Source organism: Lithobates pipiens, unplaced genomic scaffold (assembly GCF_037356315.1).
Source record: "Lithobates pipiens isolate NorthernLeopardFrog02 unplaced genomic scaffold, aLitPip1_a1.2 Scaffold_19, whole genome shotgun sequence".
In the NCBI taxonomy this organism is placed as follows: Eukaryota; Metazoa; Chordata; class Amphibia; order Anura; family Ranidae; genus Lithobates; species Lithobates pipiens.
This window is the reverse complement of record NW_027507764.1, coordinates 283,769,663-283,795,094: the sequence shown is the minus strand read 5'-3', so window position 1 is coordinate 283,795,094 and position 25,432 is coordinate 283,769,663. Positions and strand designations below refer to the sequence as shown.

Below are 25,432 nucleotides of genomic sequence, written 5' to 3'. Positions count from 1 at the left end.
CTAAATTGAGGAAATGGACCTCCAAGGTAGTATTCTCAGGAATACTACTAGTACATCGAGCCACACCAGAAAGGAAGAGGGAGATTAGGGAAGTAAACAAGTGGTTCAAAAGCTGGTGTAGTAAGGAGGGGTTTGGGTTCCTGGAGGACTGGGACGACTTCTCAGTCGATAACCGGTACTATAGAAGGGACGGAATGCACCTAAATGAGGAGGGTGCAGATCAGCTGGGATTAAGGATGGCCAAAAAGTTAGGTTTTTAAACTAGGCGATGGGCCCCCCCCCCCCCCCCCCCCGGGTTTAGAGATAGTCAGCGTGGAGCATATTGCAGAGGGTAATATTAGGGGCATTAGTGGTAGGGTAACCAAAGCACATAAACTCAAGGTAAATATAGTAGCAAGTCCTAGTTGTAATCTTGGAACACCCAAGAGGATAGTATGTGACCGGTCAAAATATATTAATACATTAAAATGTTTGTTCACCAATGCCAGAAGTCTGCCAAGCAAAATCGGCGAGTTGGAAACTCTGGTGCATCAGAGCTATGATGTAATCGGTATTGCTGAAACTTGGCTTCATTCCTCACATGACTGGGCTATTTATATTCCTGGCTATGCACTCTTTTGGAAAGAGTAAAAAGGAAAGGTGGAGGGGTCTGTCTGTATGTGAAAAGTGATCTCAAAGCGAGTGAGAGAGGACCTGGTGGACAGAGTGTGATGAGTCTGAGGCATTATGGGTGGAACTGCATACAGATGTGCATAGTTCAAAGTTAATCATTGGAGTTTGTTATAGACCACCCAATGTTAATGAGGAGGTGGAGACTCAGCTCCTTGCACAGATAGAAAGGGCTGCAAGGGCTGGGACAGTGATAATAATGGGGGATTTTAACTACCCAGAAATTGACTGGGGTAATGGCACTGCTGGGACAGTTAAAGGGCAAAAATGGTAAACCTATTACAAGACAATTTTATGGTCCAGTTTATTGAGGCCCCAACTAGGAATGATGCTCTGTTGGACCTGGTAATCTCAAACCATGCAGAAAGTATTACTAATATTCAGATAAAGGAACATCTGGGTAGCAGTGACCATAACATGATTTCATTTGATGTTAGCTGTAAGCAAAAATCACATACGGGAAAGATAAAAACACGTAATTTCAAGAGAGCAAATCTTCCAAGGATGAGGGCTGTTCTCCAGGACTTAGACTGGGAGAGAATATTGGCACCAATGGGCACAGAACAGAAATGGGAATTCTTCAAAAAGACTGTGATCTCACGGCAAAGTATATTCCCATGGGCAATAAGTTTAAAAGGTTGAAAATAAAACCGATGTGGCTCACAGCCTAAATTAAAAAAGCTATAAACTATATGAAAAAGAGCTTTTAAAAAATATAAAAATAAAGGCACGCTAGTGTCATTTAAATGTTACAAGGAATATGTAAAAAGGAAATCAAGGATGCAAAAATTCAAAATGAAAGACAGATTGCTAAAGATAGGACAAACCCCAAGAAATTCTTCAAATATATTAATAGTAAAAAGGTTAAGTCTGAGCATGTAGGCCCTTTGCAAAATAATCTGGAGTGGGTGACTGGGGACAAAGAGGGCTAACTTATTAAATACTTTCTTCAGCTCTGTGTATACAAAAGAGCATGGGGGAGCTCATATCCATAATGGGGGTGGTACTGACGCAGCCCCAAATCCACAATGGCTCAAAAGTGATGTGGTCCAGAAATATTTGGACAGAATAAAGGTGGATAAAGCACCTGGCTCTGATGGCATCCACCCACGGATCCTAAAAGAATTGAGCTCTGTAATTTCAAAGCCATTGTATGTAATTTTTAGGGACTCATTAATGACAGGAATAGTACCACTGGATTGGCGCAGGGCCAATGTGGTGCCTATATTTAAAAAGGGAACAAAGTCTTTACCAAGTAATTATAGACCCGTTAGTTTAACTTCTATAGTTGGGAAGATACTGGAGGGATTAATAAAGGACCACATAGACGAGTTCTTTCAGGAAAAAAATATTTTGAGCAACACAGCATGGATTCATGAAAGACAGAAGTTGTCAGACAAACCTGATTTCTTTTTATGAGGAGGTAAGTAAAACCTTGGACAGAGGGGTGTCGGACGTGATGTATTTGGATTTTGCAAAAGCGTTCGATGTAGTTCCGCACACACGGCTCATGTGTAAGGTAAAGTCTACAGGTTTGGAAATATCAGTTTGTAAATGGATAGAAAACTGGCTAAAAGACAGAATTCAGAGAGTCGTGGTTAATGATTCTTACTCTGAATGGTCTAAGGTTATCAGTGGTGTACCCCAAGGTTCAGTGTTGGGACCCTTACTTTTTAATATCTTTATAAATGATATTGGGTCTGGGATCAAAAGTAACATTTCCGTGTTTGCAGATGACACCAGTGGAATAACGTCCTTACACGATGTCTCCAATTTACAAGCCGACCTCAATGCTCTGTCTACTTGGGCGACTGTGGCAGATGAGATTTAATGTTGAGAAATGTAAAGTTATGCACTTGGGGGCTAAGAATATGCATGCATCATACATGCTAGGGGGAGTACAACTGGGGGAATCAATAGTTAAGGATCTGGGGGTTTTGGTAGATCATAAGCTCAATAATAGCATGCAATGCCAAGCTGCGGTTTCCAAAGCGAGCAAAGTCCTTTCCTGTATTAAGAGAGGTATGTACTCCAGAGAGAGATATCATTTTGCCCCTGTTCAAATCATTAGTAAGACCTCATCTGGAATATGCCGTTCAGTTTTGGGCACCAGTTCTCAAAAAGGATATGGGCGAACTGGAGAAAGTGCCGAGAAGGGCAACCAAACTGATAAGAGGCATGGAGGAACTCAGCTATGAGGAAAGATTAGAGGAATTATATTTATTCACTCTCTTGATAAGGAGATTAAGGGGGGGATATGATCAACATGTACAAATATCTAAGGGGTCCATATAGGGAACTTGATGTCGAGTTATTCACTTTACAGTCAACAAAGAGGACAAGGGGGCACTCTTTACGTCTAGAGGAAAAGAGATTTCATCTCCAAATACGGAAAGGTTTCTTCACAGTAAGAGCTGTGAAAATGTGGAATAGACTCCCTGCAGAGCTGGTTCTGGCCAGCTCAGTGGATTGCTTTAAGAAGGGCCTGGATTATTACCTAAGTGTACATAATATAACTGGGTACTAACATTCATAGGTAAAGTTGATCCGGGGAAAATCCGTTTGCCTCTCGGGGGATCAGGAAGGAATTTTTTTTCCCCTGCTTTTAGCAAATTGGATCATGCTCTTCTGGTTTTTTTTGCCTTCCTCTGGATCAACTGTAGGTATATGGGCTGGTATGATATATGATATTTTATATATTATATTATTTTTTTGGGGGTTTGAACTGGATGGGCTTGTGTCTTTTTTTTTCAACTTGACTAACTATGTAACTATGTCTTGTAGCCCAGTAGCGGGGTGCAGGCAGGATACAACGGGCAACAAGGAGGTGTCCTGTAGTCCAGCAGCAGGATGCAGGTATATGGCAGGTTAGAGTAGTTAAGACAGTCCGGGTCAAACACAGGCGGGCAGATAAGGTACCAAGGTGAAATCCAAAGAATAGTCAAGTCCAAAGCCGGGTTCGAGGCAGGCAGCAAGCAGAGGTGTCAGTATCAAGCCAAGTTAGATACGGATCAGGCAATTCAGATAACCGGTAGCAGGATGCACAGTAAACACTGTTGATCGGGCAGCAAGGCATGGGTCCCCTTTAAATAGCGCACCTTGGTGCCAAACGCCGTCATGACAGATGCTCACAAAATGCCTTTATTGTGCACAGGCATTCTTCTGGCCCTCAGACTACTTTGACGTTTGCTGGAAATGCTTTCCTGACGGAGGCTGCAGGGGTGATTTCAGTCAGGATCCAGTCGGACAATGACACAGCTGTGCCATATGTAAGCTATCAAGGAGATGCCAGCTCAGCTGCAACACTGGAGGTCGCTCACATCCTGCTGTGGGCAGAACGCTGCATGCTGGCTCTGTTGTGTACATTCCGGGTGTAAAAAACTGTCAAGCGGACTACCTAAGTCAGATGCTGGACCAAGGGGAATGGTCGCTACATCCGGATGTATTTGGGCTCCTTTTCCTAGGGTGGGGCATGCCAGATGTGGATATCCTGGCTTCTCGACTCAATCGGAAAGTACAGAGGTTTGTGGCCAGGTCAAAGAATCCCTGGGCGGGTGCGGTAGACGCGTTGGCTCCACGGGGGCATTATCAGCTGATTTATGCTTTTCCCCCGCTCAAACTTCTACCACGTCTGCTCCTCAGATTAGGGGCTGAGGGGGATTCCGGTAATTCTATTGCCCCAGATTGGCCTCTGCGTCCGTGGTACTCCGACATAGTATGAATGGTGACGGATGTTCCTAGGCGACTGCCGATGTGAGAGGACCTTCTGTCGCAAGGTCCAATACTTCATCCTGCTTTACGGTCACTGGCTTTAATGGCATGGTGGTTGAAAGCCAGGGACTGAGGTCTGTTGGATTCAGTAATATCCACTATGCTGAGGGCATGGAAGTCATCTTCTGTGAAAATTTATCATCATACATGGAAGGCCTACATCTCCATATGTGAGGAGATGGGGTGGCGTCTGTGCACATACTCTTTCCAGGATCCTGCTGTTTTTGCAGCGTGGCGTGAATCAGAAACTTGCCTTAAGCAACATCAAGGGGCAGATATCAGCTTTAGCTGTTTTTATTTTTTCCAGCGACCCTTGTCAACTCATTCATTGTTGAGTATGTTTGTTTGGGAGGTTCGATTTGTGGCCCCACTGGTCTGACCACCGTTACCTCAGTGGGATTTGAATTTGGTGCTCTCGGTGCTTCAGAAACCGCCGTTTGAAACCATGGAGATCCCCTTATTGACATTCTCTCTCAAAGTAGTCTTTCTAGTGGCTGTTACATTTGGGCGGCACAGTGGTGTAGTGGTTAGCACTCACCTAGCAGTAAAAAGGGTTGCTGGTTCGTATCCCAGCCACTACACTACCTGCCTGGAGTTTGCATGTTCTCCCTGTGCCTGCGTAGGTTTCCTCTGGGTATTCCGGTTTCCTGCCACACTCCAAAGACATGCAGGTAGGTTAATTGGCTTCTGTCCAAAATTGGCCCTAGTATATGAATGGGGACCTTGGATTGTGGACTCCTTTAGGGTAGGGATGGATGTGAGTGTGCAATGTAGGGATAGGAACAATTGTAGGCACTCACTCGGGTTGAACTGGATGGACTGTTGTCTTTATTCAACCTTACGAACTATGTAACAATGTACCAGGAGTTGGCTCCATACTTGATCCTCCACAAGGATAAAATGCTGCTGCATCTTCAGCCTTAGTTTCTGCCAAATGTTTCGGCCTTTCATCTAAATGAGGACATTGTGCTTCCGTCCTTATGTTCTCAGCCGTCACACCCCAAAGAGCTGGCTTTGCATTCCTTGGACGTGATCTGGGCTCTGAGGGTGTATCTGTCTGCTACGGCTCCTTTTTGGAGGTCGGACTCGCTGTTTGTATCGGTGGCTGATCCGAAAAAGGAACTGGCAGTCTCATTGGCCACCATATCTCAGTGGATCAGATGGATTGTGGTTCAGGCTTATCCCATAAGGGGGCAGGCGCCTCCCTTTCCTGTCACGGCACATTCGACCATGGCAGTTGGTGCCTCCTTGGGCTTTCCGACATCAAGCATCCACTTCCCAGGTGTGTAAGGCGGTGACCTGGTCGCCCATTCACACTTTGACAAAATTTTACAAGGTTGATGTGAGCGCATCTTTGAATGCTTGCTTGCTTCGGCCGCAAGGTTTTGCAGGCGGCTGTTTAAGGTTGCAACTGCTCTGTTGAGGAGTTATGGGTGAAGTTGTTTTTTCTTACTGTTCCCACCCCTCGTTTCTTTGACACTGCTTGGGGATATCCCTAAGGTCAAGATGAAGATGCTGTGTCCGTCAATGAGCGAAAGAAAATAGGATTTTTGTACTCGCCGTAAAATCCTTTTCTCTGAAGTTCATTGACTGACACAGCACCCACCCCTCCTATTTGTTTTGCTTTTGACGAACTGAGCTGCTGGTTGCAGTGTTAAGGGTTATAACCAGTAGGACTGCCCCCTGGGCGGTACTGTGCAAGTCTTGCTGTTTTTAACGCGCTCTGCCTAGTCCTCTCCTAAAGGGGCGATCTAACCCTGAGGTCAAGATGAAGATGCTGTGTCCATCAATGAACGAAAAAAGGATTTCACGTTTTTTATTTATTTTTTTTTATTTTATTTTTTTTTTTTTCAGTTTCAAACAGTTTTTTAAAAGTTGTACAAGTTAAGGGATACAAACAATGTATTTCGTACACACTGACAAAGTGGGTGAATATCAGAATCTTGCATCCATCCATTATAAGAACAAGATGTGTGTATGACACAAACCAACAAAAGAAGTATTCATTTCCTTGGAAAGTAAACGCATATAATCACGGGTACATCAATACTAGTGACAGTAATGAAGCAGTAAAATGGTTAGTGGGAACTCCTAATTAAGAACAAGTTTCAGAGGCTTGAAGCCATCTATCCCAAATTTTGTTAAATGTAGATGGGCAACTTAGTATTAAATTCAGGTGGTGCATTCCTCATTCATTGTCTGACAATTTTCCTAGCAGAAAATAGGATTTAATGCAAAAAGATCTTGGAAGAATTTACTATTTCTGGCTCAGGAAATATTCTGATCTGTCTGAAAAAAAAGGAACAGAGAATTGAGGGTTGCACTCTGCAGTGAGCTGAACTCTTAGAGCTGGTTGAAGGGAAGCGACACATTCCTCTGAACATAGCTGTGGCTGCCAATCAGCTTTAGACCCCTCTCCAGTCGCCTTTTATTTTCTCCTTGATACCCGGAAAACTTGTCAGCAGTGACTTATGCTGATAGCAGAGGAATGAAGCAGCAGACAGAAATGACACTTCATGCTCTTAATTTGAGAAAAATATACACTATAGAGGGATATGCTATGCTCCTATTTTTAATGTCTGAGGATTACAACTACTATTATCTTAAATTGCGGTAACATCTCGTTACCGCCTACAGTGTACACCAATCACACTGACTGCCCCCCCCCCCAATAAAGAGGACCTGTCACCACCCCTCATAGTACCTGTCACTCAGTCCGTCAGAGTATTTGAGTACTTGTCACGGTCCATCAGAGTACCCAAATACCAGTCACCAAGCCATCAGAGTACCCGAGTACCTATTTGCAGCCCATGCCTCATAGAATATACGTTGGGGTGTTTGCTTTCCAAAATGGGGTCATTTTATGGGAAATTCCATTGTCCTGGTACTCCAGGGCCTTCAAAAGTGTAATAGGTAGTTGAGAAATGAGATGCGTCATTTTTGCTCGTAGAATATCTGAAGGTACTACTTCAATGTTGGTGTTCTGTATGTGGTCAGGCTGTGTAAGTCTCACACGTGGTATCGCCATACTTGGGAAGAGTAGCAGAATGTATTTTGGGAAGTAATTTGTTGTATGCATATGCTGTGTGTGAGAAATAACCTGATGATAATATGACACTTTTGTAAAAAAAAATATAATTTAAAAAAAATCTTCATTTTGCAAAGCATTGTGGGAAAAAATGACAACTTAAAAAAAACTCACCATGCTACTTACTTAATACCTTGGAATGTCTACTTTGTAAAAAGGGGTCATTTGGGGGGTATTTGTACTTTCCTGACTTGTTAGTGTCGCAAGATATGAGATACACCTGATGTACTGAAGGCCTGATCAGATGTGATCAATTTTCAGTGATTGGCACCATAGTTCATAGACTCTATAACTTTCACAAAGACCAAATAATATACTCTAATGTGGGTTATTTTTACCAAAGATATGCAGCAGTATACATTTTGGCCAAAATGTATGAAGAAAAATTACTAATTAGCAAAAATTTATGACAGAAACAGAGGCATTTTTTTTTCACACAATTTACGTTTTTATAGCACAAAAAATAAAAAACTCACTAGTGATTTAAATACCACTAAAAGAAAGCTCTATTTGTGTGTAATAAAAGGACACAAGTTTCATATGGGTACAGTGCATGACTAATTGTGATTCAAACTGTGAGAGCGCTGAAAGCTGAAAATTGGTCTGCTCAGGAAGGGGGTGTAAGTGCACTGTATTGAGGTGGTTAAAGACTAGATATCTTTTGCAGTTCAGTAGCGCAGATGGTTTTTGCTGCAATTGGTGGATCTCAGTCTATTAACTCATTGAAAAACGTGGACTTCAAAGGATTAAGGAACAGTTTATGGTGATACCTGAAATTCTGCCTGATCAGCCGGGCTGGCAATGGGCTGGTGTATCTGACGCACTGTCTCACAGTAGATGCTATGAAAGACTATCGTTTAAGCCTTATGGGTTATGTTTGGACTAGTGCATTCTCGCAGAGTTCTCTGGCTGAAATATTGATCAGCCGAAGCACTGTGTAATAAGCTCTTAGCCAGTTTGTTTCCCTTCATGGGGTACGGCTATTTAGAGACGATCTGGATAAGTACATCCAAAAGGACCTCTAATTGAACCTCTTAACTGGTAAAGAGTTTTACCCAAACATTTTTTCTTTAACCACTTAATAACTGCCCTATAGCCGAATGACTGCTTCAGGGCGGTTTCTTAACTCTGGGAGGCTGTCATATGACGTCCTCCCAGAATTCCGCTCTCGCGCGCCCCCTGGGGCGCGCACTCGAGTGGACCCGGCGGATCGCGGTAAACAGCTGCTCATCGCGGCCGTTTACCACGTGATCGCTCCGTCAAATGACGGAGTGATCACTTGTAAACAAACCGGCGTCGTGTTATGACGCCGGTTCCTCCCTCCCCCTCTCTGTACCGATCGGAATAGCGGAGGGGGGAAGAGATCGGTGTCAGCAGCGATGTGGGCTGCATCTGCAGTGCCCACATCGCTGCTCACCGAAAATTAACCCCTCAATTCCCTGCAAATACTCTGCAATACCCTGCCATTACTCTGCATTACTCTGCATTACCCTGCAATACTCTGCATCGCTCTGCAATACCCGCCAATACCCTGCAACACTCTGCAACACCCGCCAATACCGTGCAACACTCTGCAATGCTCTGCAACACCCTCCAATATCCTTCAATACTCTGCAACGCCATACTCTGATATACCCAGCCATAGTCGGTGATACCTTGCAATACCCAGCCATAGACACCCCCCCCCCCCCTCCCGCCGCCCTCCGGTGCTTCTACCGACTCGCCAATACTATCAAATCCAGAATCTTTTTTTTTTTTTTTCAGGCTTCCCAGCTTAGAGGTGAGATGTGGGGTCTTATTGACCCCATATCTCACTGTAAAGAGGACCTGTCATGCCATATTCCTATTACAAGGGATGTTTACATTCCTTGTAATAGGAATAAAAGTGATCAAAAAATGTATTTTTGGGGAAAAAAATGTCAAACTAAAATAAAGTAAAATGAACAATAAAATCTTTTTTTTTTTTTTTTAAAGCGCCCCTGTCCCCATGTGCTCGCATGCAGAAGCGAACACATACGTAAGTCCCGCCCACATATGAAAACGGTGTTCAAACCACACGTGAGGTATCGCTGCAAACGTTGGAGCGAGAGCAATAATTCTAGCCCTAGACCTCCTCTGTAACTCAAAACATATAACCAGTAAAAAAAAAATTAAATCGTCGCCTATGGGGATTTTTAAGTAGCGACGTTTGGCGCCATTCCACGAGCCTGTGCAATTTTGAAGAGTGACATGTTGGGTATCAATTTACTCGGTGTAACTTCATCTTTCACATTATGCAAAAATTGGGCTAACTTTACTGTTTTTTTTTTTATTTTTTTTAGCACAAAACTGTTTTTTTTTTTTCCAAAAAAAAGCATTCAAAAAATTGCTGCGCAAATTCCGTGCGAGATAAAAAGTTGCAACGACCACCATTGTATTCTCCAGGGTGTTTGCTAAAAAAACATATATAATGTTTTGGGATTCAATGTTTTTTTCTAGCAAATAAATGATGATTTTTACATGTAGGAGAGAAATGTCAGAATTGTCCTGGGTGCTCCAGAACACCTGATGGCGCTCCCTGCATGTTGGGCCTCTGTATGTGGCCGCACTGTGTAAAAGTCTCACACATGTGGTATCGCCGTACTCGGGAGTAATAGCAGAATGTGTTTTGGGGTGTAATTTGTGGTATGCATATGCTGTGTGAGAAATAAACTGATATGACAATTTTGTGAAAAAAAAAAAAAGTTAAAAAAATTTTGATTTTGCAAAGAATTGTGGGAAAAAATGACAACTTCAAAAAACTCAACATGCCTCTTACTAAATACCTCGGAATGTCTTCTTTCCAAAAAGGGGTCATTTGGGGGGTATTTGTACTTTTCTGGCACGTTAGGGTCTCAAGAATTGAAATAGGGCGTCAGTACTTCAGGTGTGATCAATTTTCAGATATTGGCACCACAGCTTGTGGACTCTATAACTTTCACAAAGACCAAATAATATCCACCAATTTGTACTTATTTTTACCAAAGATATGTAGTGGTATAAATTTTGGCCAAAATTTATGAAGAAAAAATTACTAATCTGCTAAATTTTATAACAGAAATGAAGAAAAATTTCATTTTTTTTACAGAATTTTCTGTATTTTTTCTTTTATAGCACAAAAAATAAAAAACCCAGCGGTGATTAAATACCACCAAAAGAAAGCTCCATTTGTGTGGAAAAAAAGGACAAAAATTTCATATAGGTCCAGTGTTGCATGACTGAGTAATTGTCATTCAAAATGTGAGAGCACCGAAAGCTGAAAATTGGTCTGGTTATTAAGGGTGTTTAAGTGCCCAGTGGTCAAGTGGTTAATCGTGCTGCCACTCCTATGCCAGGGGCATCTGCCTCTAGGTAGTCTCGACTGCCTCAAACGTCAGGCTCAAGGGAAAGTCCCCAAGGGCAGCACCAGGGGCTTGGGGCAGAAAGCCCACAAAGCATAATGCTAAAGCCTTCTCATGAAGGGGCACCCCCACTCGTTCGGGTGAGGGGAAAGGTCCTGCAATTCTCAAGATCTGGCAGGAACAATGTCAAAATAGATGGATTTCTGCAATTTTTTTCTCTAGGTTACGGCTAGAGTTCTGAGAGTTTTTGTCTCCTCTGAGAATGTTCCTAAGGATCCAGAGAAAGTCTTTCTGGCCTCTGGATCAGCTGTTATCCCAGTTGGTGATATCAAAGGTTCTCTTAGTGGAACGGGGGGTTTTGGCTCAAACCTTTTTAAGGTTCCAGAACCAAACCGAGGTAAGACCCATTCTAGATCTCGACTATCTGAATCGCCACTTAAACATTCAATCCTTTCATAATTCGATCGACTGTGTCCATCCTGAAAAGATTGCATATCTCTGTGCCAAATTTTCCTGCTCACCAGAAATTTCGGCGTTTTGAAATATAAAATTATCTTTTCAGTTGTAGCCCTGCCATTCAGCTTAACCACAGCACCACGAGTGTTCTGAAAGATTCTGGCACCACCTTTAGCCAGATTATAGGCTCAAGACATAGCGGTCCTAGCCTAGTTAGAAGATCTACTTTTAATAGATAATTCAGTCTAGGGTCTAAAACCAGAGTCTGATCTCAGCCGTAACAATCTGAAAACTCAAGGTTGGATACTCAACCTAGGAAGATTCTCCTTTTAAACTATCAAGGAGGTTACAGTACTATAGATGCCATACAGAAGGTATTCTTACCCCAGACAAGACTCAGTTCCATTGTAGGACTAATTCAATTGATCAAAACAATGGAAAATTCCTTCATTTGGTTGCGCAGGAGGTTTTTAGGGGAAATGGTGGCCTCCTTCAAGGCCGTCCCTTTTACTAAAAAAAAAAACTGCTTCAAGACACCATCCTGTCGGTCTGGAATAAAAATGATTGAGGCTTTGTTTCCAATACGTTTTGGCTCCTGACATAAGTCAGAGCCTTAATTGGTGGTTGTTATCCAGCAAAAGGGAAAATCTTTATCCTGTGTTTTAACAGATGTCCATCTTCTAGGCTAGGGAGCAGCCCTGGAAGAACATTCTGTCCAAGGGAGATGGTTCAGGTTAGAGGACCTTGCCTATCAACTTTTTTGTAAGTTTCGGGCAGTACGTCTGGCCCTAGAATCTTGGATGGTCAGACTACGGGCATGCCCTGTCAGGATTCAGTCTGACAAGGCCTCGGCGGTGGCTTACATTGATCACCAGGGTGGAAACGAGAGGTTGTGCAGCCCAAAAAGAGGTGAATAATGTTCTTGCTTGGGCAGAACACAACATTCCTTGCGTATCTGCAATTTTCATTTTCAGGAATAGGTAATTGGCAGGCGTACTACTTGAGTCGCCAATAATTATTTCTGGGAGAATGATCTCTTCACCCGACATCTTTTTAGCAATATGTCAGAGATGGGGTATTCCTGACATGGACCTATTTGCGTCCAGATTCAGCAACAAGGTCAACAACTTTGTGTTGAATAAGGTGTCCGCTAGTAGGCGGAACAGACGCATTAGTCTTCCAATGGTATCAGTTTTCACTGATCTATTCATTTCCTCAGTTCTGCTACTTCCGCGCCTTCACCGCAGCATTAAGAAGGAACAAAAGGAGGCCAGTTTGGCGGGTCCCAGAAGAACTTGATTTACCGAGATTATAAAGATAGCAGTAGGAGTCCTTCAGACTCTGCAATTATAGCCAGACGTTCTCGCACAAGGTCGGGTATTTCATCCTACCTTTACGGATGAAAAATTGAACAGGTTTGACTGAATCCCACTCTATACAAGATCATGGGTGATCTCCTTCAGTAGCATCTACTTTGATTAATGCCAGGAAGCCGGCTTCCAGAATAACTTTCTATAGAGCCTGGAAGGCATGTTTCTTGGTTTGGATCCAGGGGTTGGCACCCCAGGAAGTATGTCATAGGAAGGATCCCTGATTTCCTTCATATGGGATCTGAAATGAAAATATTATTCCTCCTTTCTCCCCAGAGCCTTAATCTAGGGAAGAGAAGGCACTACATTCTCTTGATGTAGTAAGAGCAATCAGAGTCTATTTAACCACTTCAATACAGGGCATTTTATACACCTTCCTTACCAGACCAATTTTTAGCTTTCAGCGCTCTCACACTTTGAATGCCAGTTAGTCATGCAACACTGTACCCAAACAAAATTTCATACAAATAGAGCTTTCTTTTGGTGGTATTTATTCCCCACTGGGTTTTTTTATTTTTTGCGAAGTGAAAAAAGAGCGAAAATTTTGAAAACACATTTGTTTTTTTTTCGTTTTCTATGATCAATTTTTGCAAATAAGTCATTTTTGTTCATAAATTTGGGCCAAAATGTATACGGCTACATCTCTTTGGTAAAAATAAACCAAATTAGTGGATATTATTTAGTCTCTTTGAAAGTTGGTCTACAAGCTATGGTGCAAATCATTGAAAATTGATCGCATCTGATCATACCTGATGTACTGACGGCCTATCATTTCTTGAGGCTCTGAAATGTCAGGAAAGTACAAATACCCCTCAAATGACCCCTTTTTGAAAAGTAGACAGTCCAAGGTAATTAGTAAGAGGCACGGTGAGTTTTTTGAAGTTGTAATTTTTTTCCCACAATTCTTGGGGGAAAATGGTTGGTGGGGTGTTTTTTTTTTTGTTTTGTTTTTTACAAAATTGTCAAGTTATTTCTCATACAAAGCATATGCATACTTCCAATTACACCCCAAAATACATTCTGCAACTCTTCCCGAGTATGGCGATACCACATGTGTGGGACTTTTACACAGTGTGTCCACATACAGAGGCCCAACATGCAGGGAGCACCATCAGTTGTTCTAGGAGCATAAATGAGACCTCTAATTTCCTAATGACCCATTACATTTGTGAAGGCCCTGGAGCATCAGGACAATGGAATTACCCACGAAATGACCCCATTTTGGAAAACAAACACCCAAAGTATATTCTATGAAGCATTACGAGTCTTTTGAATAGTTCATTTTTTTACACAAGTCTTCAGAAAACGTGGAAAGAAAATTAAACTTTTTTTTTTTTTTTTTTTTTTACACAAAGTTGTCCATTTTTAAGATATTTCTAACACGTAGCATGTATATAGCAAAAATTACACCCCAACACACATTCTGCTACTCCTGAGTATTGCGATACCACATGTGTGAGACTTTTACACAGCCTGGCCATATACAGAGGTCCAGCATGGAAGTGGTACCTTCAGGCGTTCCAGGAGCATAAATGACACATGGACAGGTACTCTGTTACTCCGATGGGCTGGTGACAGGTACTCTGTTCCTCCGATGGGCTGGTGACAGGTACTCTGTTACTCCGACGGGTTGGTGACAGGTACTCTGTTACTCCGACGGGCTGGTGACAGGTACTCTGTTACTCCGACGGGCTGGTGACAGGTACTCTGTTACTCCGACGGGCTGGTGACAGGTACTCTGTTACTCCGACGGGCTGGTGACAGGTACTCTGTTACTCCGACGGGCTGGTGACAGGTACTCTGTTACTCCGACGGGCTGGTGACAGGTACTCTGTTACTCCGACGGGCTGGTGACAGGTACTCTGTTACTCCGACGGGCTGGTGACAGGTACTCTGTTACTCCGACGGGCTGGTGACAGGTACTCTGTTACTCCGACGGGCTGGTGACAGGTACTCTGTTACTCCGACGGGCTGGTGACAGGTACTCCGTTACTCCGACGGGCTGGTGACAGGTACTCCGTTACTCCGACGGGCTGGTGACAGGTACTCCGTTACTCCGACGGGCTGGTGACAGGTACTCCGTTACTCCGACGGGCTGGTGACAGGTACTCAAGTACTTGGATGGGCTGTGACAGGTACTCAGGCACTCGGATGGGCTGTGATGGGTGATGACAGGTACTTTGGTTGGTGACAGGTCCTCTTTATTGGGGGGGAGGTAATCCGTGTGTGATTTATGTACACTAGGCAGTAACGAGATGTTACCGCCATCTCCTCCTCACACACGATCAGTGTGTGAGGAGGAGAACCCGGTAACCTCTCGTTACTGCGGTTGGTTAACATTCTGTGACCAATCACAGCCGGTCACATGGTGAAGAGACAATCTCATTGGCTCTTTACTGCGATCGGGGTTGGGCTGTGGCAGGGTGACAAGCCGCACCCCTGATCACCGCTCTGCGCGCGTGCACGAGTGCTGTATGGGGCAGTACATGTGACCGGCTGTGATTGGACACAGCCAGTCATATGTATCGGGGGGGGGGGGGGGTGTGGATGGGGATGTAAATCCCACAGATCGGGGATGGGCTGTGTCCGAGGGACACACCTCCTCCACGATCGCCGCGCTGCGGGCCCCCGGGGGCACGCAGGAGCGGTCAATACCGAGGCCATCATATGAAGCCCACCCAGGATGGGAGATCCTATCTGTGGCAGTCATATGACTATGGCCCGGTATTGAAGTGGTTAAAGGCAACCGTTGAGGTTCGCAAAACACATTTTGTGTGTACTGCCAGAGGGTCCAAAATGTGGACATGCATAAAGTTCCACTATTTTCCAAATGGATTTGTCAAGTGATTGTTCAAGCTTCAGCTTGAAGAAAATTTTTCCTTATCATATTAAGAGCACACTCATCCAGGGTGATTTAGTCCCTCATGCGTGGTGCATCATCAGGCCTCTATGGCTCAGATCTGTAAGGCCACTTGGTCTTCGGTTCATATGTTTATCAGATTTTATCAAATCGATATTAAACGTCATGAGGAGATTGCCTTTGGGCGCAGTATGCTGCAGTATGAGTCCTCTGGTCTCCTGTTTTTTTGTTGTTGTCCCTCCCCCCCCCCTCTTTCAGTTGCCCTTTGCTATGGGACATACCACATAGTAAGTACTATGGCTCTGTGTCCCCTGATGTAAGAAAAGAAAACGGCATCCTGTCTTCGTGATTCGCCACTGCGCCGCTTTAACTGGCAGTTGTGCGATGTAGCTCCCAAATAAAATTGACTACACACACACACACACACACACACACACACACACACACACACACACACACACACGCGGAGCTTTCTTTTGGTGGTATTTGATCACCCCTGTAGTGTGTTTTTTTTTTTTTTTTTTTTTTTTTTTTTTTGCGCTATAAACAAAAAGAGTGACAATTTAGAAAAACGCATTTTTTTAAGTTTGCTATAAAAACTATCCCCAAAAATATATTTTAAGAACATTTTCGTCAGTTTAGACCGATGGGTATTCTTCTACAGATTTTTGGTTAAAAAAAATCGCAATAAGCGTTTTGTGCAAACCAAAGTTATAGCGTTTACAAAATAGGGGATAGTTTAATGGCATTTTTATTAAAAAAAATTTTTTTTTTTTTTTTTACTTGAAATGGAGGCGATCTGCTTTGATTTTTTATTTTTTTTTTCCTTTTTTCCAGACTGTGACATTATGGTCGACACGTCGGACATTTTTGGGACCATTGTCCTGTCATACAGCAATCGGTGCTATACAAATGCACTGATTCCTGTGTAAATGACACTGGCAGTGAGGGGGTTAACCACTAGGGGGCATGGTAAGGGTTAAGTGTGTCCTTGGGCATGTTTTGAACTGTGGGGGGGGGGGGGGGGGGCATGGCTACATGTGACACTGTCACTAGGCAGAATGGGGAGATGCTTGTTTACATTGGCATCTCCCCGTTCTTCCTCCCCATGAGAAGACCGCGGGTATCCCCGCGGTGGAGTCCACAAGACCCACCTCAGAGGTTCCGACCGGCTCGCACATGATTGCACGGCAGCAAATTTAAAGGGACGTCCCTGTCCGTGGCATTCTGCCAACGTGCGTCGGTCGGGAACCGGTTAATGGAGATGGGTTGATTCATATCTGCAGCTTATCTCCGCTATTAACATTTCAGACAAGGAATAGGATTGCAGAAGCTGACACGTCACCCCCCCCCCCCCCCCTGCATTTGTAGTGCCCTTGCTTGTCTGCAGAAAGTATTTACAATGGAAGCGAGCTGCAGCTATCCATCAACCTAGCTTCTTCAAAGCTGCTGTTGGATTGTCTGGGGCAGGAGTGGGGCAAGTGTGAATTCATTATTCAGTTTTTATTTTACAGTTCTGTTTCCGATCTAATACACTTTAACACAAGTTCTGTGCTTTTGCTCACCTGTGTAATTTTAAACTGCTGCTGGGAGCCAGAAGGAATCTACAGTAGGTGATAGAAGTTTATTGGTTGCAGTAACGTAGAACATTTGTTAAGGACTTTTTTTAAGATTTCGTTTTGCATTAATTTTTTTTTATTTTATTTTTTTGTCCAAGGTCTGCCTTTGCTTGTGCAGAGAACTATTGCAAGAACCATCGTTTTGCAAGAAAGCATTGGCAAAGGTCGCTTTGGGGAAGTGTGGCGAGGCAAGTGGCGAGGAGAAGAAGTGGCAGTCAAGATTTTTTCATCAAGAGAGGAACGCTCGTGGTTCAGAGAGGCAGAAATCTATCAAACTGTGATGCTGCGCCATGAAAATATTTTGGGCTTTATTGCCGCGGATAACAAAGGTTTTTAAACTTTATGCTTTTTACACGTAGTGTTATCTGTGGGTATTCATGACACATGGAGGCCAAAATCTGTCTGGTATCAATATCTCAGCCAATAATATACTTTTCCGTATTAAATAAAAAAAGATAAAAAATAAAAAACCTAAAAGGTGCATTTTCTTGGAAGTTAAATTCTTTTTATGCAAAGACTCGATGCTGTGTGCTTTGCATAAACACCTCTTTTTAGCTGAAGGGTCTGTGCATGTTCAGTATTGCTATGGCATACAAAACCAGAAAGAGATTCTCCTAATGGTGGACTTTAGAGGCACGTACACCAGTGAATATAATAAAATACAAGAATGTATTAATTGAATAAAATCGTATCATGAAAACATTGGACAAAATATATACGATACAAACAATTGATGAATTATCCATACATAATCCAATTAATCATAGCATTTGTTTCCCTACGTGTTTCAGAGTGTTGATCTCCTTCAGGGGCAGGCATATAGTATGGAGTGCAATTCTAATGAAATATAAACATTAGAACATTAAGGCTATGGAATAGCTTACAGAGAGGGAATATTATTCTCTATAATGATATACTTGCATATCAATAACTAGTATTTGTATACAGATGACATGGTCGATGACATGGTCGCAAAATGTAAATGGTTCTCCAAATTCCAAGGCTTCCACTTCTACAAGGTATTGAATAGAGGTTTTAAAATAAGTTATCTGCAGCCCAGAGGTATTAAAGGCCCCAAAGGGAAAGAACCCGCTGACATGTACGAGAGAGGCACTGAGGCAAAATGTCCGTGCCCAACCTTGAAAAGAGAAGAGTAGTGGAATATAATGGGTATTTTATAAATGTAATCATATTAAAATAGTGTCCATCACTGCTTGAAAGTCAGAGCAGCTCAATACAAAGATGTGTCTATACTGAGGAAAAAAATATTTTTTATTTTTCTCTTGTATTCACCGACCGACACAGCTCCTCTCTGTAACAAATGGGTTGTTAGCCTTATCACTAGGAGAATACTAGGCAAAGTTGTAACAACACTCAGAACTCTTAGATCTGCCCAGGGGGCGGTCCCTCAGGCTAAAACCCTCCCACCTTGCAAAGCAGCATCAGTGTTTTTTTTTTTCTTGCCTAGCAAAGGAGAAGGAGCTAGGAACCCTGCGGGCCCATCGGTCCATGCTTTTTTTACGCAGAAGCTTGGGTTTTTATGCAAGATGATTGAACTGTGATCTACTATCAACAGCCGGCTGTGTGACAAGCTGGATACCCTTATTATTGTAGTCTCCCCAGCTCCAGAGGTGGTCGGTGAGCTTTTATGCTCCAGGGCGTACATATGACCGGGCTACTGATGTCTGCATCACAGTATGCCCAGGCCAGTAGCTACCCTGTACCGATCATGTGCAGATCTACAATGGAATGTCTCCCAGCTCTTCAGGACTGCTAAGTACAGCTCTTCATGCCCTCGCGGGGTTGAGCAGCTGAGCATTCCCTGGGAGGTCCCTCACCTCCCCCTCTTCTCTCCCCTGTCCCTGCTGCTGTGGTACTAAGCTGTGTGTGTGTGTGTGTGTATCCCTGAGGGCTCTCACCTGGGATAGGGGACTGGCTGGTGGTGCCTGGATCCTGTGTATTAACTTTCCGGGAGGTGCCTGTGAGATTCTGGCTGTGTTTTCAGTGCAGCACTGTGTCTCTGCCACATTTCTGTCTGTCCCTCATGGAAGCTGGCCGGCACCCATTTTAGGTGTGGGCAAGGGCGGCATGTCTTCTGAGCTTCAAGAAGCCATTTTCCCAGTGCTTTCCTATTCAGGACGCTGGCGGCCATTTTCTAGAAGCCTGAGCATGTTTCAGTGTTCTCCAGCAGCAGCTACAGGTGCTTTCAGCTTGCTGTTTTTACTGGATGCTGGTTGGCCGTTTTGAGTAGTCTGAGCACGTTTTTCAGATCGTTCTGATGGACTGCCGTTGACAGTTTTGGTTTCCTCTGCACCTGGGAGCGCTAGATCTACAGGCACTGCTGTGAACAGCGCGGAACTCCTCAGGGTGGTGAGTCTGGCGGGTTAGAGCCCCTCAGTTGGCAGCAAGGAGGGTGGGACTGTCACCGTCTTAAGTCCCCTTCGGGTGGCAGACGGGGTAGGGTCAATATGGCTTCAGAAACTGGTGTTTCTTCCCCCGTAATCCAGGCAATTGCAACCGGGTCACCTGCCGACTGCTCAGTACCCATGGACACCCTGGTGGCGGTCTTCAATTAGTTTGTTGCCAAGATGGAGGCAGTGCATGGTAAGGAAGGTGCTTAAAAACTGCCCCTGCTCCCCCCCTGTCCTCTGGGGAGAGCTCTGACTCGGACTCGGGTCCTGCTGAGGCTGGTGATCCCCCCGGCTGTGTCTTGTGAGACGATGCTGACCAGGACCGTTCGGACAGTGAGGATGAGTCCCCATCCGGGCTCGGCAAAGCGCTTGTTGGAGCACTTATCACAGCTGTGCGTGATACCCTGAAGATTCAGGAGCCAGCGGATCCCTCTGCTAATGCACCGGTCCCTTTTGGGTCCTGCAAGCCAGCACTTTCACCTAAGGTGTTCCCGTATCTGACTTATTTTGACAAGTTCATTTACAAGGAATGGGGTCGCCTGCAACGGACCTTTTTGGTCCCCAAATACATGGCGGTGTGTTACCCCTTTGAGAAAAGCCTTCTTAAAAAATGGTCGGCTCCTCCGATCGTGGACCCCTCAGTGTCCAGGTTAAATAAAGTAAGCACGATCCCGTTTGAGGGGACTCCTGCATTCAAGGATCCCACAGACAGGAAGGCCGAGGCGGTGGCTCGTTCCTTGTTTACGGTTGTGGGCTCAGCCGTGCGACCTGTACTGGCATCCGTGCTTGTTTTGCAGACACTGACTGGACAAAACTTGCCAAGAATTGGGAGAGCAACAGGCTTCCACTGTCTACGTGAAACTAGCAGACCAACTAGTGCAAGGCCTTAAGTACATCTGTGACGCGGCCCTGGATACTCTCCCTCAGTTACCCAGGGCCTCAGTGTTAGCTGTGGCGCTGAGGCACCTAATTGGGCTAAAATGCTGGTCTGCTGACCAGGCGTCCAAAAAAGCCCTGGCGGTTTTCTTTCCTTCCTTGGCGACCGGCTCTTTGGAGCCTCATTAGATGACATTATTAAAAATGCCACCGGTGGTAAGAGTACCCTACTTCCACAGGCCAAGAAGGCTAAGGAGCCACGCTGTAGGCAAGGGCCCTCTTTTTCCGCACACAAGCGGCTTTTTCGTGAAAGTGCAGAGGTTCAGAATGGAATCCGTTCGCTCAGTAGTTGCTGCACTCCATCGAGGGGACTCCCTGGTGTCCTTAGACATTCAGAATGCATACCTGCACATACCCATATGTCTTCGGCATCAAGTTTCTGCGATTGGCAGTCAGGGAAGCCCACTACCAGTCTGTGGCTCTAACTTTTTTGGTCTGTCATCAGCCCCCCCGAGTCTTTACCAAGGTACTGGCTCCAGTTTTCGTGTTGCTGCGACAACGTGGGATCGCAATCGTGGGATACCTAGACTATCTCCTGAGGCCATCTTCCATCTCAGAATTAAAGGAGGATGTTCTGATCACCATGCAGACCCTGCAAGAATTTGGTTGGCTGTTGAAACTCAAAGTCGGTGATTGTGCTGGCCCAGTGTCTGGAGTACCTAGGCTTGCTGCTGGACTCCAGGGAAGCGAGTGTTTTTCTCCCTTTGGACAAATTGCAGACTCTCAGATCCACGGTAAAACTGCTGATGAACTGCAAGTGGTCGTCACTCTGCTTTTGCATGTGAGTACTGGGGCTCATGGTAGCCTCCTTTTTGAGGCAGTACCTTATGCCCAGTTCCACATCCGAGTCCTGCAGATGTAGATTTTGACAAAATTGGACAAATTTCAGTTGTCCCTGGATTGACAGATATCCAGGTGAGCCAGTCAGTCAGGGACTCGTTGATCTGGTGGTTGAGGTCCCCGGTGATTCAGTCCGGAAAATCATTCCTTCCTCTGAAATGGATGGTGATCACAACGGACGCCAGTCTATCCGGCTGGGGTGGAGTGATGGGGGTTCAGTCGGCTCAGGGCCTCTGGTCAACGGAAGAATCAGAGTTGCCGATCAATCTGCTTGAATTGAGAGCAATCGGGCTGTGCTTCTACACATGGTCGATGAGACTTCAAGGGCGTCCAATCAGGATACAGCCAGACAATGCCATGGCCGTGGCATACGTCAATCGCCAAGGGGGGAACAAGAAGCTCAGCTGCTGCACGGGAGGTCACTCGCATACTTCGGTGAGCAGAGCGACACGTACCGGCCCTGTCAGCCATTTACATCCCGGGAGTGGAGAACTGGCAGGTGGAATATCTAAGCCGCAAGATGCTGGACCCAGGAGAATGGGCATTGCATCCGGAGATATTCGGGTTGCTATGCCTGAAGTGGGGCGCACCAGACGTGGATCTGCTGGCCTCCCGTCTCAATCCGAAGGTGCCAAGATTTGTGTCAAGGACAAGAGATCGATGGGCCAACGCGCCAGATGCGCTGGTGGCTCCGTGGTATCGGTACCAGCTGATCTACGCCTTTCCTCCACTGAAGCTGTTACCGCATCTGCTTCGCAGAGTGGAAGCCGAGGGGATCCCAGTAATACTGGTTGCCCCAGATTGGTCTCAGCGTCCTTGGTACACAGACCTGGTGCGTCTGGTGGCAGACGCTCCCTGGCGACTGCCGTTGCGAGAGGACCTTCTGTCTCAAGGTCGGATTCTCCATCCTGCTTTACCATCGCTGGCTTTAACGGCATGACTATTGAGAGCCAGGTGTTGAGGAACCGGGGTCTGTCTGACTCAGTGATTCCAACTATGTTGAGAGCACGGTGATCTTCTTCTTTGAAGATTATACTATCGTACCTGGAAGGCCTACATCTCCATGTGTGAGGAGAAAGGTTGGCACCTGCGCTCCTTTGCCATATCCAGGATCCTGCTTTTTCTCCAGCAAGGAGTAGACCAGAGATTGGCATTAAGCACCAACAAAGGGCAAATTTCAGCCTTAGCTGTCTTTATTTTTTTATTTTTCAACCACCCCTGGTATCGCAGTCCTTAGTGAGTACCTTCGTTCAGCGGGTATGGCATGTAGTCTCTCCGGTGCGTCCACCGTTACTCCCTTGGAATTTGAACCTGGTGTTGGCGCTTCAAAAACCGCCGTTTGAGAATATCAGATTCCCCTGTTGACTCTTTCCCAGAAAGTGGTCTATCTAGTGGCCATCATGTCGGCCAGAAGGTTTTTGAACTGGCGGCCTTGTCCTGCAAGTCACCTTATCTGGTTATCCACAGGGATAAGGTGGTGTTGCGTCCGCAACTGCCCTTTCTACCGAAGGTGGTCTTGGCCTTTCATATCAATGAGTACATTGTATTACCATCTGTGTCCTAACCCGAAGCACCCTAAGGAGGTGGCCCTTCACACTCTGGACGTGGTTAGGGCTCTGAGGGTGTATTTGTCTGCCACGGCTCCCTTTCGGAAGTCAGACTCAGTTTTGGTGACTGGTCCAAAGAAAGGCATGGTGGTCTCGTCGGCCACCATTTCCAGGTGGATCAGACAGATTGTAGTACAAGCCTACGCCTTGAAGGGGCAGGTGCCCCCCTTTCTGGTCACGGCCCACTCCACAAGGGCAATCGGAATGTCTTGGGCCTTCCGACACCAAGCGTCGGTCGCTCAGGTGTGTAAGGCGGCAACCTGGTCGTCTGTCCATACGTTTACCAGGTTCTATAAGGTAGACGTCAGTGCATCGGCTTTGGCCGCAAAGTTTTGCAGGCGGCCGTGTAGTTGCAATTGAGTATGCAAATGATATTTTTTCCTGTTTTTTCAAGAAAAACGCAGTACTGCTATGTTAATGCACTGTTGCATTACTTCCGCAGTTGGTGCGGTCTTGGGGATAACTCCTGTTTTGAGGATGCCGTGTTTTATTTATTTTTTTGTGGTGGTTTTCCACGCACTGCTGTTTTTTTGTGGGTATAGTTTTACTAGTTCCCACTTGCCATGGTGGATGAAGTTTTTATGCTGGCTTTTTCCCACCCCTCGTTTTGGCACTGCTTGGGGACGTTCCATTTGTTAGAGAGGAGCTATGTCGATCGGTGAATATAAGAGAAAATAGGATTTTTTTTTTTTTTTTTGTACTCTCTGTAAAATCCTTTTCTCCGTAATTCACCAACCGACACAACACCCGCCCCTCTATCTTTACGTTATACTGCTTGTTGACGTACTGATGCTGCTTTGCAAGGTGGAGGGTTGTAGCCTGAGGAACCCCCCCGGATGGAACTAAGAGTTCTGAGTGTTACAACTTTGCCGAGAGAGAGAGAGAGAGAGAGACTAGTATCCACAACTGACTCCCAAGCATAAAGATTAGAGCATAAAAATTAACATGAGTCCCAAACCCTCGTAATGAGGGTTGCATAGTGTCAGGTATTGAGCATACATGGATTGTATATAAGTGTGGCAAGCCAGTGCAAGAGTGAAGATCTTACGTGGAAATGTAATGACATTTCTTGGACTGTCCGTTCAGCGTTCCACAGACAAAGCTGTGAAGCGCTGAACAGACAGCCAAGTGTTTAAATATACCTCCCCCTCCAATCGGCCAGTGCGAGCAATTCGCAACAGCTGATGGAGAGGGAGGAGAAGGGCCAAGCGCAAATCCGCCCCTCGAGCGGTGTGTGCTCAGCCCCGTCCGGACTGTGCATGTCAAAGGAACAGGGGGGCTGTCCACTCCACCCGCCGATACAGTAAGCTTCCCCAGCTCACTGCGCATGTGCGCTGGGTTAGCAAGATGGAGACTGGCCAGTGATGGAATGCTGGATGGAGTCTCCCAAGACGCCCCCATGAGTTAAACAAGCCCAGGCGGCTTAGTGTGCCGGTTGACTTCCCCGCACACACCCAGCGAGACCAAAGGGGCCAAAAAAAGTAATAAAGAAATAATTAGTAAAAATGGCAGAAATACCAATAATCAAATAAAACAATATAAATAAGGCTGCAATGAAGCGATTAATGTTTAAAGAATTATATGGGGGGAAAAAAAATTATAGGAGTTGGAGGCTATGGAAGATGTTCACATATACTTAAAGCGGGGTTCCACTCTAAAGTGGAACTTCCGCGGGGGCGTGTCCAAGATGGCGCTGGGAGAGGACGCTCCGTAACAGAGCTCCCAGAGTCCGGCCGTTAATCCTCCTTAATTGGCGGCGAGTGACCCTGAGTGGTAGAGTGCACTCTGTCAGTGGCGGGGACTCCCGGGTCATGCCTGGAGGTCAGTCACGAAGGTCTTCGCAACCCACAGCCGCACGGGACAAGGCCCCAGCTGGAGGCCGGGCCACATCCGCGAGCCACATGGCGTCTCAGACGGAAGCCACAGACTCTCCTCCCGCGGCGGACATCGCTGCAGACCATAGCCACGGGTCAGGCGGCGCTGATGGAAAAAATGGACCACCTGCAGACCAACGTGGATTTTATTCGCCGCGACTTGGACTCCGTTCGTGGCAGGGTTGCAGAGGTGGAGCTACGGGTATCAACGACGGAGGATACGGTGCGGGACCATGCCGGTGACCTCCACACCCTGAAAGTCAGAGGCAAGGCCCTGGAGACCGGTGCAGAGGGTGCCGAGAACCGGAATCGGCGCAACAATCTGCGCATCGTTGGCCTTCCGGAGGGCTCTGAAGGTAACGACCCTGTCTCCTTTATAGAACGGCTGCTTAAGGAACTGCTACAGAGGGCCCATTTCTCCCCCTTTTTCACAGTAGAAAGAGCCTACCGTATGCCGGCTACATGTGGCCCACCGGGCGCTCCCCCTCGCATCTTTATTTTTAAACTCCTGCATTATAAGGACAGAGATGTGGTGCTGCGGGAGGCTAGAGTGATCCAGGATCTTAAGTTTG

At 45.5% G+C, this 25,432-nt stretch overlaps 1 protein-coding gene across 5 annotated transcripts in view; it reads left to right on the top strand.

Annotated features, from left to right (window-relative positions):
• TGFBR1 (transforming growth factor beta receptor 1) overlaps positions 1-25,432 on the top strand; it is a 458,152-nt gene that overhangs the window by 162,276 nt on the left and 270,444 nt on the right. For all 5 annotated transcript variants that reach the window (XM_077491981.1, XM_077491983.1, XM_077491979.1 and 2 more), the window contains one exon: positions 17,291-17,521. In XM_077491981.1, coding sequence (XP_077348107.1) covers positions 17,291-17,521 — 231 coding nt within the window. The remainder of the gene's footprint in view (positions 1-17,290; positions 17,522-25,432) is intronic.